The 12694-nt window shown below is 41.6% G+C and overlaps 2 protein-coding genes across 2 annotated transcripts in view; one reads left to right on the forward strand and one right to left on the reverse strand.

The window, feature by feature from the left end:
* The window catches only part of Hspa14 (heat shock protein family A (Hsp70) member 14), a 42524-nt gene extending 40859 nt beyond the window's left edge, over positions 1-1665 (reverse strand). Inside the window, exons 1-3 of the mRNA XM_004641743.2 lie at positions 1477-1665; positions 367-447; positions 215-297 (exon numbers count right to left, since the gene is read on the reverse strand). Coding sequence (XP_004641800.1) covers positions 215-297; positions 367-447; positions 1477-1533 — 221 coding nt within the window. The 5' untranslated portion in view covers positions 1534-1665. The remainder of the gene's footprint in view (positions 1-214; positions 298-366; positions 448-1476) is intronic.
* A 210-nt stretch (positions 1666-1875) lies between these two features.
* Cdnf (cerebral dopamine neurotrophic factor) overlaps positions 1876-12694 on the forward strand; it is a 13417-nt gene continuing 2598 nt past the window's right edge. The window contains exons 1-3 of the mRNA XM_004641744.2: positions 1876-2113; positions 9286-9413; positions 10915-11056. Coding sequence (XP_004641801.1) covers positions 1999-2113; positions 9286-9413; positions 10915-11056 — 385 coding nt within the window. The 5' untranslated portion in view covers positions 1876-1998. The remainder of the gene's footprint in view (positions 2114-9285; positions 9414-10914; positions 11057-12694) is intronic.

Here is a 12694-nt window from a genome sequence, read left to right on the forward strand (position 1 = left end):
ACTTCTCAGGAAGAATCAAGTATCTTAGTGAATCCCATCCTTGGTGAACAGCCAACAAAAATCAAAAGAAACAATCTACTGGGGTATTCTCTGAAATGATTGTTATAAAAGCAACAAAATAAGCTGTGGTTTTTCAAGTATTCACCTTCTACTTAAGACTAATAAATGAAAACATTTTAGATGCTATATTATAGAACACTATTTTATTCCATACCTTCTGCCAAGGATCTGCTTGACTTTCATGACAGTACTTGAAATATTTCTTATTCTATTTTGCTTTGCTGCCAGTCCTACCACCTAAAAAAGAGTAACATGTTGTAATGCATATGATTTTTTAGCTATCTCTAAGTATAAAAAGAATAGTACCTCTTCATTTTCTGAGTAGGCAACAACAGCTGGAGTAACTCTATCACCTGCATCATTTGCAACAACACCAGCCCGGCCATCCTAGAAAAAAACCACACAAGTGTGTTAGTCCTAGAATAAAATATATAGCCTTATTAGATGTGAGTCACACATAGTCTATGCTACTTTTAAACCTATGTGGAAGGAAAACCTGCTATATCAATACCTTAACACTTACAGATTTGATCACTAGTATTAATTTTCTAGATTTTATAGAACTGCCTCATTTTTTCTGATTACTTAACTATGCATAGTCAACAACAGGACCAAACCTAACATTTCCATACATACATACAGTTATAAAAGCAACAAAATAAGCAACAAAATAACAAGCATTAGTACATAACCCTGTCTGCCTAGCTTTCTTCTCCTATAAACACATCTTTCCTCCCTCTTTACTCTATTTTCCTCACAAATCCTGTAACACGTATACTCTGGCCTAGTAACGGAGTTCACAATCGTTGTTCGTCCTGCCTTGATACAGACAAGAACAAGGTCACAACCTCGCAGCAAGCTCTCACTTTCGCAGGGCCAAGTTTGTAGAATGCGAACGTCGACCGCCCCACAGACAGCGCGCTCAAGCGTTCCGAAAGCCGCCAGCCCCTTGCGGAGGGCGGACCTCGCGGCCCAACCGGCGAACCCCGATCCCCAGAGACCACCCCTCCGGATCCAGAGCCCAGGGTGCCACTGACTCAGCTCCACACACTACAGCCCAGGTATCACCAAGACCCCTCCACAGTCCCGAACGCCCCCTGCCTGGGCTCTTCGAGATGTCGTAAGTCCTGACGTCCCCGTTACATCCCCCGAGTCAGGCCACCTCCCACGCCCCGCCGCCCCAGACCCCCAGGGAGCTCGCCGCCGGGTCATCCCCGGACTCCACGCCGACGCAGCCTGCAGTCTCACCCCACGCCCTGTAGTGGGTCCTCTGAGACGCCGCTCGACCCCGCCCCACAGCAACGCCACCCCGCGCGCGTCCCGGGCCACCCACGCGGCGTCTACACGCCGCAGCTGACCCGGGCCGGAGAGCTAGGGGCCGGCGTTAAATCCCTGGCGGGCCGCCTGAGCCCTCACCTTATACACGGCCACACAGGCTGAAGTGCAGCCCAGGTGGACGCCGATGGCCGCCATGAGGCGGCAGGGACCGTAGCCGCAGTAACGACCGGCTTCTCACGCCAAAGGGTACCAGACGACCAACAGACCAGTCAGGAACCAAGGAGAACTCACGTTGCTTCCCCACCGCCCGCGCCCACTGCGTGCTGCCCGGCGCGCCGAACTCCCGCATCGCCACCAATCAGCGTTAAGATCCCGCCTTTCCTCACGGCCAGCCAGCCAATAGTGTTAGTGCGTCCCTCAAAATCCTTCCAACGCGTATGTAGTGCGCACGCGCCAAGAGTGGAGCGACAGGAAGAAGCCCTTCGCTCCGCCCCTTTCCGTACGAAAGACAGAGAGCCAATGGAAACTCTTGGTTGAGCTGCGTCGTTTGTCCTCCGACTCCGGGAAGATTCTTTCTCCTCGGGTTTGGTTTACGAGTTTTTGAAGTGTCTTCGGGCCACAGCCGAGTAGGCGGTGCGGCGGATCTGCTGTGGGCTAGGAATGCGGTGCGCGAACCCAGCTGCCGTGTTAGCCTTCTGCGCCGGGTTGTGGGTATCGAACTCGGCTCTGGCGCAGGGCCCCCAATCTGCGGGGCGGCCGGGGGCTGGTTGTGAAGGTGAGCGCTGTGTGGCCTGCTTGCATGGCGGTCCGCGCGCGGCGCGGTGGGGCTGCTCTGGGCTTTGGCTGCTCCGGCCCTGGCTCAGTCACACTTAGCCCGCCCCTCGTCCCTTGCCCCCCGCCAGGCCCGGGGACGCGTGAGGCCGCTCTGGCTGGGCTGTGAATGTTGCCGCAGGAAGGCGAGTGGGTTGAGCTCGGGTTAGGGTTGAGTGGACGCCGGTGAACTGGACGAGCGTGGGGCCGCACCGATTCTGTGTTGACTCTGACCGGTGAGACCTGCCTCCTGGGATGAAGACTTCTTTCAAGTTCCTGCTAGTTTGTGACTCCCGGAAGGAAAAGCAAAATGAGGCGGATGTTAAAGCCGGACGCAGCTAACGTTCATTAGGACTTCATAAGTTAAGGCTGCTTCACCAAGGGGTATATGGACTCCGTGAGAAGGGGAGGCTAGGCGAGAATAGAGATTCTCACCGGCTCACTGCAGTCCAACCCAGCTCTCTGGCGCCAGGTTGCTTTACCTGTGTTTTACAAAATCAGCATATGTCGCTTAGAGGTCTGTTAAGAGAATTAGCCATGCCAGTCCCTACCTTTTACACGCCCTTTGCACTTACCTCCATGTTTCCTTGAAATACTTTAAATATATACTTCTGAGCTTGGGAATCTCTCCACTGAACAGGAAATTGTAGACTGACAGTATATGTTAATGTTTAAACTGATAGTTTGTATTATGAAATAAAGGCTTAATTGCAGTCAGCTTTATATCTGCAATAAACTTTTCTCCAGAAACTGAAGAGATCTACCGCATGTTATTTTACAAACTTGCTATAAAGTCTCACTGAATTACTATTTTATTTAAAGATACTGTGTCCTATACATTTAAAACTGCATTTGTGAAGTATGCACAATTATCTGATGAATTCCGGGCAATTAATTTCCTGGAACGTCTACCTAAAAATATTCAGAAGAGGGGGAACATCTGTATTAATTGTGAAGCAGATGTTATCTTTCCTACATTTATTACTGCCTGTTGTGATTATTAACTTGTCTGGCAAACCTGTGTACATATTTCGTTAAGTAAAGAGGTCATATAATGACAGATGAAATTCTTGCTCTTGCTTTGTTGCTGATTGTGAGCCTTTATTTTTGCCCACTTAATTTTCTCTGTGAAAGCTTAAAAGTGCTGTATTGTACTTTAATAGAAGAAAAGTAAAACATTTGTGAGCCAACTTAGAGCTACTGAAGTATATCGTGACAAAGTATTCTGAAAAAAATTTAATTGTGTACATTTTAAAATTGGGAGAGTTCATATAAAAATTCAGAGTTCTAGGTTTTTAGGAAAGCCTGGTAAGATTGGACCATATGACCATTCAGTAAGAATTGGCTGAGCTTCTCTTTGTAGGGAAGATGTGTTCTTCTAATGTTGTGAGGAGTCTTCCCACCTACAATCAAATGGTTTTACTCATTTATTTGCTTTGTCTGGTCCCTACAGATATTTAAGTTTGTGAGCTCTGCATTTAGGCAATGTAAGGCTTACTGAAAAACAAATGGTTTTGGATCTCTCTAAAAGGATTGCATGATGGGATTCTTTAAAAAGTATTTATTTTGGAATAATTATAGATTTGCTTACGGGAGGTTTTTTTTGTTTTTTTGTTTTTTGTTTTGCGGAACCGGGGATTGAACTCAGGCCCTTGCACTTGCCAGGGAAGTGCTTATTTCACTGAGCCATCTCCCTGGCCCTTAGGGGAGTTTTTAATAAGCAAAAACAACACATATGAAAGGACTATGGTTATTTGAAGTTATAGCAAAATATACATGCTAGGAACTTGGAGTTCCTAATTTGTCAGGTGTTTCATAGTGAGGTTATTCTTACTATGTGCTTCCAAGGAATGAACTCGCACTTTTTTGAGGTGAATGACCCCATTGACTGCTTTTCCCTTCAGAAACTTTCTTTGATGGTTTTGATACTGTTGTCTTTTTTTCTTTGCTTACTGTCTCTGTATCCACTTGTTCAAGGTATCGTGGAATTCTAATCCTCTAGCCATGGCTTAAATATTAAAAGTTACAGAATTTTTTCCTCTACCCTTAGTTTACATTCACTGTCTTCAGTGCAGTCAGAATTAACCTACTGAACAGTTTGATAAATCCAAAATCTTATATCTAAACCTCTTTCTTTCTAGAGTTCTAGGCTAGACCTTTCTAAACATGCATTTAGCACACTACTAAAAATCCTACATATTTCAAACACAGCACAATAAAAAGTCACCACAACCTTAATAGCCCTTCAAACCTGTAATGCCAGGATGCGACAATGTCAAGATAGGACAAGCACTTGGGTCAGCCCGAATTCTTAAGTTTTCTCTCTTGTCTCATAGGCAGTCAGTCACTATCCTTTGACTATCTCCTGATGGACTCTACTCTTTTCTCCTTCCCTGGGTCCAGTGCCTTGTCACAGACTCACCATTTTTGAGCTATTGTGCTACCATCCATCCTTCCTGCACCTTCCTTCTCTGTGTCCTCTGGGAAGGTCACCATTTTCTTTCTTCTAGTGTCTAAGTGGTTTTCCAGTTTCCTCCAAGTAGCTTCCTCTCCTTTGATTGACTGTAGTATCTAGTACTCATATGGCCCAGTAATTGATTCTCCATAGTGGGACTCTGAAACTCTAAGGCTGTGTCTCACCAGGTCACTTCCAGCAGTTGCTATAGTCCATGGCATACAATAGACACTCAATCTGTTGAACAAATGGATGTCTACGTGCTATGTGAAATTTCATGTACCTTTTGGAAAGTCAACTTCAGGCAAGTTAAAAGCATGAGTTTGAATTGCTGACTGATCATCATCTAGAGGATACTGAGCACAATGAGTGCTGTGTAGAAATCATGTAAAGAAGCACTGAGAGGAATTGGACAAGAGTTACATGGTACTGTGCTACTAGGTTTCCTCTGCAGGAAGACAAGAATGAGAGGTGGCTCAGGGTCTGCGTTTCTGCTGATGTACAGCATTGATCATGACAGCAGGTGTCATCTTTATATACTTAATATATTTGCTAATTAGATTTCTCAGCAAAATAGGTGTTAGGAGAGATCTCATTTTTCACACTTTATCTGAGTGACATTGGGATGATGCAAGCATTTCTTTAAACATTTCCCTCTTTTACCTTTAGCATTAACATTGGCCCTTGGTTCTCAGCCTGCCTCAACTGGCTGCTGCTTTCCATCTTTTCTATTTCTTTTTCATCTTCCAAATTTCTAAACGTTAGCATTTCATAGGGAAGAGGCCTGAGGCTACATCTCTTCATCCCCCTACCCTGTTCTGTGGTCTCATAAATATCATAAGTTAGTGACTTACAAGGTTATGTATCATCCAACACCTTTAGATTTATAGTCTAGTGCCACTTAATAGCATTTCCATCAAGAAGAGTCACAAACATGGTGGCTGCCTGAGATAATGCAGCAAAATATTCCTGTCACCCAGTGAAATAGTAACATTAGGCATTTCTTACACAATGTGCTGGTACTGGTGTGAGCACACTTGCTGTACTGCCCATTCTGTGGAAGAATTTTATGTATAACTATTACAATATATAATACTTGATAATAAATGGCCATGTTACTGGTTTATGTATTTATAGTACTATAGTTTCAATCATTCTTTTAGAGTTCCTGCTTTCTACTTGTTAAAAGTGAACTGTAAAACAACCTCAGAAAGGCTGAGATTTTAGAGGAAGACATTGTCCTCATAGATGGTGACCCGGTGACCAGTCCAAGTGTATGATTGTCCTTAGAGACCTTCAAAGGGACAAGATGTGAAGAAGGAGGAAATTGATAGTCTTGACCCTGTGTAGTCCTGGAAAATATGTATAGTCATTCTTTGTTTTTAACAAATTTATAAAGAAAACATTTGATAGAATAAATGCTTAAAATAATCTAAAGAAAAAAGGTCAAATAGCGTATATCTTCTCTAGTACAAAACAAATGAAGTATATAATACATAGTACAAAAAAAGAGATGGTAGGAAACAGGAAAGTAGACTTGACATGGGAAGAGGGCAGGGAAGGGGCAGCAGGGAGTAAAAGGTCAGGGTGGGATATGTAAAGAATATAGTTTTGTATAGCTTATAAACTACATGCTACCACAAAAAAGTAAAATAGTTGAAAAAAAATTCTACAGTAAGTAAAGGTTAATGTATTATTGAAGAGAGAGCAATGATGTTTCAAGTATTTAGTATAGCCTAACCCTCTTTATTTATATAGAGTCTAGAGCAGTCGCAGGCCTGTCTTGGGCCTCACCTTCCCTTCCCAGCCACTTGTCCACTCACCCCAGGCTGCTCCAGCTATGAGTGCTGCACCAGTGATAAGAGCCCTCTGCAGGTGTGCCATTTAAAAAATAGTTTGTATTGTTATTGGTATTGTGCTTTTCCTATGGTTAAATACATCAGACAAGTATTTACCATTGTGTTAAAGTTGCCTGCAGAATTTTTTAATGTAGTTAGTATTCTACATGCTTGTAGCCTAGCCCCTCTACTGGTAGGCAATGCCAAAAAACCTAGGAAGGCTATACTTTGTAGGTTTGTGTAAGTACCTTCTATGATGTTCCCACAACAAAATGACCTAATGACAACCTTCTCCAAGTCTGTCCTTGTCTCTAAGTGATGCCTAACCATATATATCCAGCTTCTTTCACACTCTTTCCAGCTGAATGTTGTATCAGTGTTCTCCAGAGAAACAGAACTAAAGGAAATGTGTGTGTGCAGGTGTGTATTTACCATTGTGCATAACGGTTATGTAATGGGGTTGCATCCTGATAAATGGATCATAAGTTGAAAACACCATGTGAAACATGCATTCAATACACCTAACTTAGCAAACACAACAGTTTAGCAACACAGTGCACTACGAGCATGAATGTTGACCCTCATAATCATGTGGCTGACTAGAACTGAGTCACAGACCCACGGGAAGAGGAGCAACATAAAGCCCAGCCAGTTGGGTCAATAGACAGAAGAAGCATACCTAAAAAGTCTTTAGTATTGGAATTATCAGGTAAAGAAAGAAAAACAGACTGAAATGTAAATGAGAACAGGAAGCTACTAAAAATGTCCTATCATTTTGGAAAAAATACAAACTTCCATATCATTGATACTAGCAGCAGATTAGATACAAGTGAGAAAGGAATTGGTGCAGTGCTCCAAGAGCTTTTGGACACCCAGGATCTGTTTGGGAGAAGACAGTAGTTCCATGGGTGGGGAGAGGGATGGTTTTGGGGTGACTCAAGCACATCACATCTATTGTGTACTTCATTTCTGTTATTATTACATTGTGTAATGAAACCGTGATATGTTAATGCAGAGAGTGGGAATCCTGAGCTTGTCTTTCTGCATCTAGATGGTCCCATCTAGAGGAAAGGGGAGGGGGCCTGCCCCTTAGCTCAGTTCTTTAAGTGGCTGCTTCAACAAAGCAGTCAGGCTCAGGTTGCTGTGGTTTGATCCCCACAACTCAAGCCAATCAAACCTGCCCTGAAGGCATTGGGAGGAAAAAAAAAATCCTACAGGGAAGGGGAAACAGCGATGAGAGAAGTGTGCTGTTTATGTCCAACTATGCTGAACTTTTTTTCCCTCTAGTTTTATTTTTCGTTAGTACATTTTTGCAGTACTAATAATTTAGTTTTTGTTGCTGTCACTGTGGATACCCCTGCTTTGCAAAAACTGGGTGTTGGAAATGAAAGCAGCCTTTTGGCAATCTCAGACTATTCCACCTTGATTTTAATCCAGAATTTGAAGATTGTATGAAGATTTGAAGTTGTCTCAAATATTTTTAAGTCCACCATCATTTACAATCTTTTAAAAAATCTTTCTAATTTTTAAAAGAATACATAGTAGTAAAAAAAGCATTAGAAACTATACAAAATTTTATTAAAGTAATAGGAATTCAACAATGGTTGCTGTATTGTGTAATGTTGTTATCTTCAAAGTAGTTGTTTAGGTTACCAGATATAAACCTGCAAAACTGGTTTAAAAAACAGAATAAAACAATAAAAGAAAGTGAAAAGAAATTAAAAAGAAAAAAATTTAAGCATTAACTGCTTTAAATAGACTAATCTTTTGTTTTAAACTATTTTGTCTTTTAAATGTTCGTATTTTATTAGTACATATATCCTAATTCTTTTTTCCTGTTCCCTTCCACTCCCTTTAATCCTTTTTGCTCTCTACATTTACCTAAGTTTTGCTTCCACTTTTTTCCTTCCATTTTGTTTCTCTTTTCCCTTCCTCACCCACCCCCCCACCTTGTTCCCCTTCCCATCTGTTCTTTCTGTGTCACAATTGCTATCTCCCATTATGCTCCTTGTTTACCCTTAGGGCTTCTCACACAAGAGAAACTGTGTGATATTTAAACTTCTGTGTCCAATTTATTTCATTTAAGGTTACAGTCTCTAGATGCATCCATTTTTCTACTAATGATTCAAATTTACCTTATGGATTTTTTTTTTTTTTTTCCAGAACCGGGGATTGAACTCAGGCCCTTGCGCTTGCCAGGGAAGCACTTATTCCACTGAGCCATCTCCCCAGCCCCTTTTTATTGATATTTTTTTGTTTGTTTTGTTTTGCAAATTTACCTTATGAATAGCAGAGTAGCACTCCACTGTATATGTACACCATATTTTTTTTAAGGAACAACAAAGGTTAAGAATAGGATATTTTAGGGGCCGGGGAGATGGCTCAGTGGAATAAGCGCTTCCCTGGCAAGCGCAAGGGCCTGAGTTCAATCCCTGGTTCCGCTTAAAAAAAAAAAAAAAAAAAAAAAAAAAAAAAGAACAGGATATTTTATTGGAGAAGAGGAATGGGGAATAGGAATAGGGGGGGTTTGAGGACTAGGCATAGCTCCTGGGAGACGCAAGTTTCCCGATGGGTTGCCTATTACATTTTACCCATTTGTTGATAGACATATGGGCTGTTTCTAAGATTTGTAGTACATTTCTCATTTTAGATGGACGTGGTCCCAAAAGCTGATTAAATAACTGATATAGTATGCTCACATTCACAGGCCCCAAATCATTATTACAGTTGGAATCCATTATCCCAATGCTTTGAACTTACTGTTTCACTTGGCCAACTGGTCACGAGCAGAGGTACAGAAGTGCCTCGGCAGCACACACAGATCTTCTTCTTTGTTCCTTCCAGTGTGCACGGAATTCTTGAGCAGATTCTACAACTCCTTGATAGCCAGAGGAGTTACTTTTTCCCTGGACACCATAGAAAAAGAGTTGATCAACTTTTGCTTAGATGCCAAAGGAAAAGAAAACCGCTTGGTACGGTAAATCGTTGCCTTTCATTTTTCTTGTGTGCTTGAAGAAAACCACTTAGACTTGCCCTCCTGCTTACATGTCTGCTCAAGCGTGTCATTATGAACAGCATGCAGGGAAACATAACCCCGTGTATTTTCACCCTAAATATATCATTTCATCTTGCTGCGTGAATGACAGGCAAATAATTTAACATTTTCTTAAATGAAAAAAAATGAATCAATAAAACAATGCCTAGTGGGAATTTATTGTCCTGAATTATGAGTGGCTTAGATTTTTCCATTTATTACAAAGTCAAATTTTTGCAAATAATTTACATTATTATTTATACATAATTATATTTTCTTGTGTTTTTAGATGGTACTTCCTATGTTTACACATACAGCTTTTTCAGCATATTTTACATTACTAAGGACAATTCCTATTTTGCTTTGTTTTGTTTTATTTTGGTTTTTGGTGTTGGGAACTGAAGCCAGGGTCTTGAGCATGAGCTACATCCTCTCTGAGCTACACCCTCAAGCCCAGACCAATTCCTTTTTACATAAAATATGATGTTGAATTTGTCAGCTAAATCTGCATTGTTGAGCACTTCACACAGACACATTGTAAAATTCTTGCCATTTATTTATGCCATCAAATTTTATCTGTTTGTAGGTATTAAGTCAGTAGCTTGAAAGCAGCATTTCATGACAGAAGGATCCTGGGCTCGGGAGTCCCAAGGTTGGATTTCCTAACTCTGTCTTTTAAAAAAAATTTTTTATTTTAAGGAAGGGTGTACAGGGTGTTCAGGGTTTCACTACTAGAATGGACTCATAGTGATCAGCCTGTTCACAGCCTCCCAAGAGCTGGGACTACAGGCGTGCACCACCATGCCCAGTCTCAATTGCTGTCTCAGCGTGCCCCAGGGTTAGGGCCCACACGGTGGGCTGGGGATTCAATCCCCCCACACCTACCCATCCCTGTGCCTGCATGCAGGTGCTTTCATCTGCTGAGCTATTTGGCTGGCTCTTTAACTCTGTCTTCTGTTGCTGGCTGGGCAACTTTAGGCTGGCTGGGTCCGGAGGTCCGGGGGGGGGGAGGATGATAGCGCTGCTGTGAGAACTATTGAGGGGCTGTCTTCCAAGCAGTGAGACAAGGTCTTGCTGTGTAGTTCAGGCTGTCTTGAACTCAATATGTAGCCCAGGCTGGTTAGGAACTCACAGAGATCCTCCTGCCTCAGCCTCCCAAGTGCTGCGATCACAGGTGTGTGCCACCATACCCAACCAGAATTCTCTTCCTTTAACTTTGACTCTTTGCACAACATGGTGCACTCTTCAATTTGTGCTGCACGGGGAGAACGCAGAGCAAGCTGAGCTCTTTTCACCTGCCTCTCAATAGCAAGCGTGCTATCTGGTGCTTCTAACTAGGATGAAAACTGGGTTAACATCATTCTTTGTTCTTTATGTCTCTATTAGTTTTTTTTTTCTTTTATAGCCTTGGGCACTAAACAGTCTTCATTCTCCTTCAGTGCTATTATCTAGGAGCTACAAAAGATGCAGCCACCAAAATCCTAAGTGAAGTCACTCGCCCCATGAGTGTGCACGTACCAGTCATGAAGATTTGCGAGAAGCTGAAGAAGATGGACAGCCAGATCTGTGAGCTGAAATATGGTATATAGGAACCAAATATTTTTTTCCAGTGTGTCCAATATGTTGCCAAACTGCAAAAGGAGGCACCATGTTGTGCAAAGAGTCAAAGTTAAAGGAAGAGAATTCTGGTTGGGTATGGTGGCACACACCTGTGATCGCAGCACTTGGGAGGCTGAGGCAGGAGGATCTCTGTGAGTTCCTAACCAGCCTGGGCTACACATTGAGTTCAAGACGGCCTGAACTACACAGCAAGACCTTGTCTCAAAAGAAAAATTAAAAAGAAAATAAATAGAAGGAAAGGAATTCTTCACTCACCACTTGGTTGTAGGGCTGGTAGATACTGCCTCTTTCCACCTGAGCAGTTTCTTTGAAGGAAGAGAAATAAATAGTTCTAATCAGCCTCAGGTGACAACTGCCAAACCCCAAAGCAAAGTTCAGACTTCTAATTTGCCAAGGCAGTGTCAGCCATGCATCTGAAGAAAAAATTGAGAAGAGAGTGTGACTACTCCTGGTGACTTAGCTCATGGCCCTCTAGAGAAAAGTTGTATCTGTGTTAGTAGGACTTGCACGTGACTATGTTTTTCTTCCTGGACATGTTTACTAGTCTTCCAGGTTTAAATTTTAGGAAATAGGTTATTTCCATCAAATCAAGTTCTGCCTGATGAAATAGGTTATCAGAAGTGCCTAAAATAAACTGCAAGGAAAAGAAGGAGATGTCCTATTTAAGACATTATCCTTAGCCTTATAAATTTCACATAGTTAGATCTTTTCTTACACTGAAGGCTTATCTGGGCCAGCCTATGGGGTAGATTGAGGAAGTAGAATAAAAGGCTGGGGAATTCTTCCCTCAGTTCACCTGAAATTACACCAATAGAGACACATTTCTCTTGCTTAAGTCATTGTTTTTTATAGTGTAGTATAAACTACCAAAGTGATTAACATCCAACCCATATTATTTTAGTCTTAATTTCTCAGCACAGTCCATTGCCCCATGGCTGCCTAGTTAACTTTAAATAAGTTTAAGGTTGGAAAGAACCAAAGATAACCTGTTTCTTCATTTTCCAAGTGCTCACCCTTCATTCCAGGACAGTCAGTATAAGCAGACATCCCTTTTTATTAGCTTTAAAGTAATGAAGTAGAGGCAAGAATCATCAATGCCACATATGCAGTATTTATAAAAGGGATAATTCCTTTTATAAAGGAATTATTTCTAATTACTGTGCTGATTCTTTTATTCAGCAAACTTATTTTTAAAAGCTGGTATAAGCAAGGTATATTACAAGGCTCCTTAAATGACAGGAAAAGTAATCAGTACTGAGAAGAAAAGAATTTACTTACTGATACATGTTTGGTAACATTGGCCACTAGAGGCCCTTGGGGAGTCATGAAATAATTTTAACTTTTGCACTGACTTTTTCTTCATAGTTTTAGGATGTTACAGAAGTAATCCACTTTTAAAAAAAATAATGTCAGATACCAGATTCTCCAGAAAAACTCAAAGAAACTACTGAGAAGTATTTTTTCTCCATCTGCCATTTACTTCTCTTGTACTGATTAATAATTCTAAATTTTTCTTTGAAGAAAAGATGAGGTTGAACTGGGGCCTTAGGTTTGTCACCAGGCTTGGCTTCACTTTTTTTTTTTTTTTTTTTTTTTTTT

The sequence above is a fragment of the Octodon degus genome, unplaced genomic scaffold, assembly GCF_000260255.1.
Source record: "Octodon degus isolate 3935 unplaced genomic scaffold, OctDeg1.0 scaffold00141, whole genome shotgun sequence".
NCBI lineage: Eukaryota > Metazoa > Chordata > Mammalia > Rodentia > Octodontidae > Octodon > Octodon degus.